The sequence below is a fragment of the Acanthisitta chloris genome, unplaced genomic scaffold (genome assembly GCF_000695815.1).
Source record: "Acanthisitta chloris isolate BGI_N310 unplaced genomic scaffold, ASM69581v1 scaffold7152, whole genome shotgun sequence".
NCBI lineage: Eukaryota > Metazoa > Chordata > Aves > Passeriformes > Acanthisittidae > Acanthisitta > Acanthisitta chloris.
In genome coordinates, this window is record NW_008659800.1 from 8,392 (window position 1) to 11,240 (window position 2,849).

At 41.5% G+C, this 2,849-nt stretch overlaps 1 protein-coding gene across 1 annotated transcript; it reads left to right on the top strand.

Annotated features, from left to right (window-relative positions):
• The first annotated feature begins 937 nt into the window (after nt 1–937).
• Nucleotides 938–2,071, top strand: LOC103797329 (neuropeptide Y receptor type 4-like). The gene has a single exon (XM_009069535.1). The coding sequence runs from the start codon at nt 938–940 to the stop codon at nt 2,069–2,071; it is 1,134 nt and encodes a 377-aa protein (XP_009067783.1).
• The last annotated feature ends 778 nt before the right edge of the window (nt 2,072–2,849 follow it).

A 2,849-nucleotide genomic window follows, 5' to 3' on the forward strand; every position in this document is an offset into this window, starting at 1 on the left:
TCAAAATCATTCACTATTAAAGCCAAACTCAAGAAACTGGACTCTCTTTCTGATAAACCCTGTCATGGCTGCGTTAGGGGGGACATTGATGCTTCATGGGCAGTAAAGTTCATCCCGAACGGGGAAGCAAGACATTTGGACTTAGATTCCCATGACCTATCACAGCTGTGTAGAAGCTGAAAAATGTTGAAACTATTCTGAATTATTTTAGCGTTTTTCAAAATTGTCCCATGTTATCCCTCCTGAGACTAAGCCTGAATTTTTGCATGGTGATTGTCTCACACAAATGTGAGTTCTGGCTCAATCACAAATGCATTTCGCAGATTAACTCACGCAAGATATTTTAATATTGGTGTTGTGCACCTAATATGCCTTACTTTTCACACTGATGTTTAGCTCAAGTGAAGGTAAATGCAGCCCCACAGTGTCTTCTACCCAGTTTTGGATCAGAACTTTGCAAAACCAGAATTGCACACTGTTTTTAGCCTCAGGTAGTTATTTTTCCCATCTGTCTTGAATCAACGCTGCACTGCATTAGTGATGTTCAAGATACTGCACCAAGTTAAATAATGAAGTTAAGATGTTCTTAAATCCATGGGACAACCTCACAATGAATAAACATGGCCATAATTCAATAGAGTTGCACAGACGTTCATACCACAGTTTAGCAAAGGGCTCCATTTTATGATCTAATAAACTATATAAGAGGGTGCTGCAGAATATATACAGAATCCCTGGCATTTGCTTCCCTGTCTCCCTCCTTACCCTTTTGAGTAATTTCTTGCAGCATAACTTACAGTATTTTTTCTTTCCTTTGCAGATACACCCAGATCTTCCACGGCCAGACAGAACAGAGAAAACCCTTATTAGGCTGGCCCCAGAAGACCCAGGCTGTGTTTGACTGTCATCCTTTTGGATAAATATTTTGGGGCTCAAGATGAATAAGACAAGGGCTGTTAATGATGGTTTTCATTTCCTGAACAGTAAGAACTGGAGCTTAAACCGAAGCTTCCCCATGAACATTTCCAGCCAGTGCAGAAACATCACTGACCTTACTGTCTTTCTGGCCACCTCTTACAGCTTGGAGACTATCCTAGGCATTGTGGGAAACATCTGTCTGATTGCCGTCATTGCCAGGCAGAAGGAAAAGGCCAACGTCACCAACATCCTAATTTCCAACTTAATAATTTCAGACTTGTTTATGTGTCTTGTCTGCCTGCCTTTCACCGTTGTTTACACCATGATGGACTACTGGATATTTGGAGAAGTCATGTGCAAAATGACCTCTTTCACTCAGTGCACAACTGTGACGGTGTCAATCCTTTCCCTTGTCCTTATTGCTCTGGAAAGACACCAGCTCATCATAAACCCAACTGGCTGGAGGCCAAATATCTCACAAGCCTATTTAGGAATTGGAGTAATTTGGACTTTAGCATGTCTCATGTCCCTACCCTTTTTGACCACATCCATCTTATCTAATGATTTGTATGAGCAGCTCTCACACTTCATGAATTTCTCCACTGATAAGGCCATATGCCACAACTCATGGCCTTCTGAGCAACACAAACTTATCTACACCACCACTTTACTGCTCTTGCAATACTGCATCCCACTGTTCTTCATTATCCTTTGCTACCTGCGTATCTACTTACGCCTACAGAAGAGAAAGGACATGTTTGAAAAGAGTGAGTACAGCAACCGAGCAGTTCAACTGAAAAGGATAAACATTTTGTTAGCATCCATGGTTGCTGCTTTTGCTGTTTGCTGGCTACCACTGCATGTTTTCAACACAATCGTGGACTGGAATTACAAAATCATTTCACCTTGCCACCACAACCTGATTTTCTCATTGTGCCACCTGGTAGCTATGGCTTCTACCTGTGTTAACCCTGTTATCTATGGTTTCCTAAACAGCAACTTCAAAAAAGAAGTGAAGTCACTGATCCTGAGCTGCCAACATAATTCAGTAACTGCATCAATGGAAGAATATGACCACTTGCCTTTATCCACCATGCAGACTGAAATGTCCAAGGGCTCACTGATGTCAAACTGTAGACATAATTCTATCTAACTTGCAGAAGGCATTTCAGAGGGGCACACTGACAGCACACACCAATTGTTACCTGTGGGTATATAAAGCAACTGGTGACACCATAGCTGGGATGCAAACAGGAGCCCATTACTGCCTTATTTTTGGAAGAACAGGCAAAGGAAGTTTGTAAGTGTATACAGTTGCTGCTATGGTGCACAAGCTTGTCATGTCACTGAGGTGGTATGGACATTGAGGAGACTGGGCTGATGTATACACAGCTGCTCTAAGATCAGTAACTAAGCTGTGGCTGCACATAGACTGACATGGGGTTCATCAGCTAAGCTCACATCTCTACCATGGCTGCAGACTTACAGTTTCACCACTGCAGGCTGCCAGAAGTTATGTCAGAGAAGACACTCTCTGTTTTTCAGTATTAGTAAGATTTTTATGCTTGGCTGACACACTGGTGGAATAGAGATATGTAAATATATAACATTTTTTTGCTTTACCAACTTTCACAGCCCATTAAGTAACAGTAATCTTTCAGCAGATCTAGTTCACATAAAACAAATGAATGTTTCTATGAAACTCTCTCTGCCACACAGGCTAGGGAATAGCCATTACGTCTGCGAGTAGGGACACAGAACAATGACCCTGGTACGTAAAGAAGACAGTCACTTATGAGGGATGACAGCAATGAAAATGTTATTCAATGGATTAAACTCTTAAAACACAGTGAGATGATGCTGAGAACTATTTCTAAGCACATGAAAAACAGCTGTAGATCTACATGGAAACAACTCTGGTTGAATTTGAC

Coding starts and splice junctions, on each gene's coding strand:
- LOC103797329 (XM_009069535.1), top strand. CDS start 938: ATGAATAAGACAAGGGCTGTTAATGATGGTTTTCATTTCCTGAACAGT.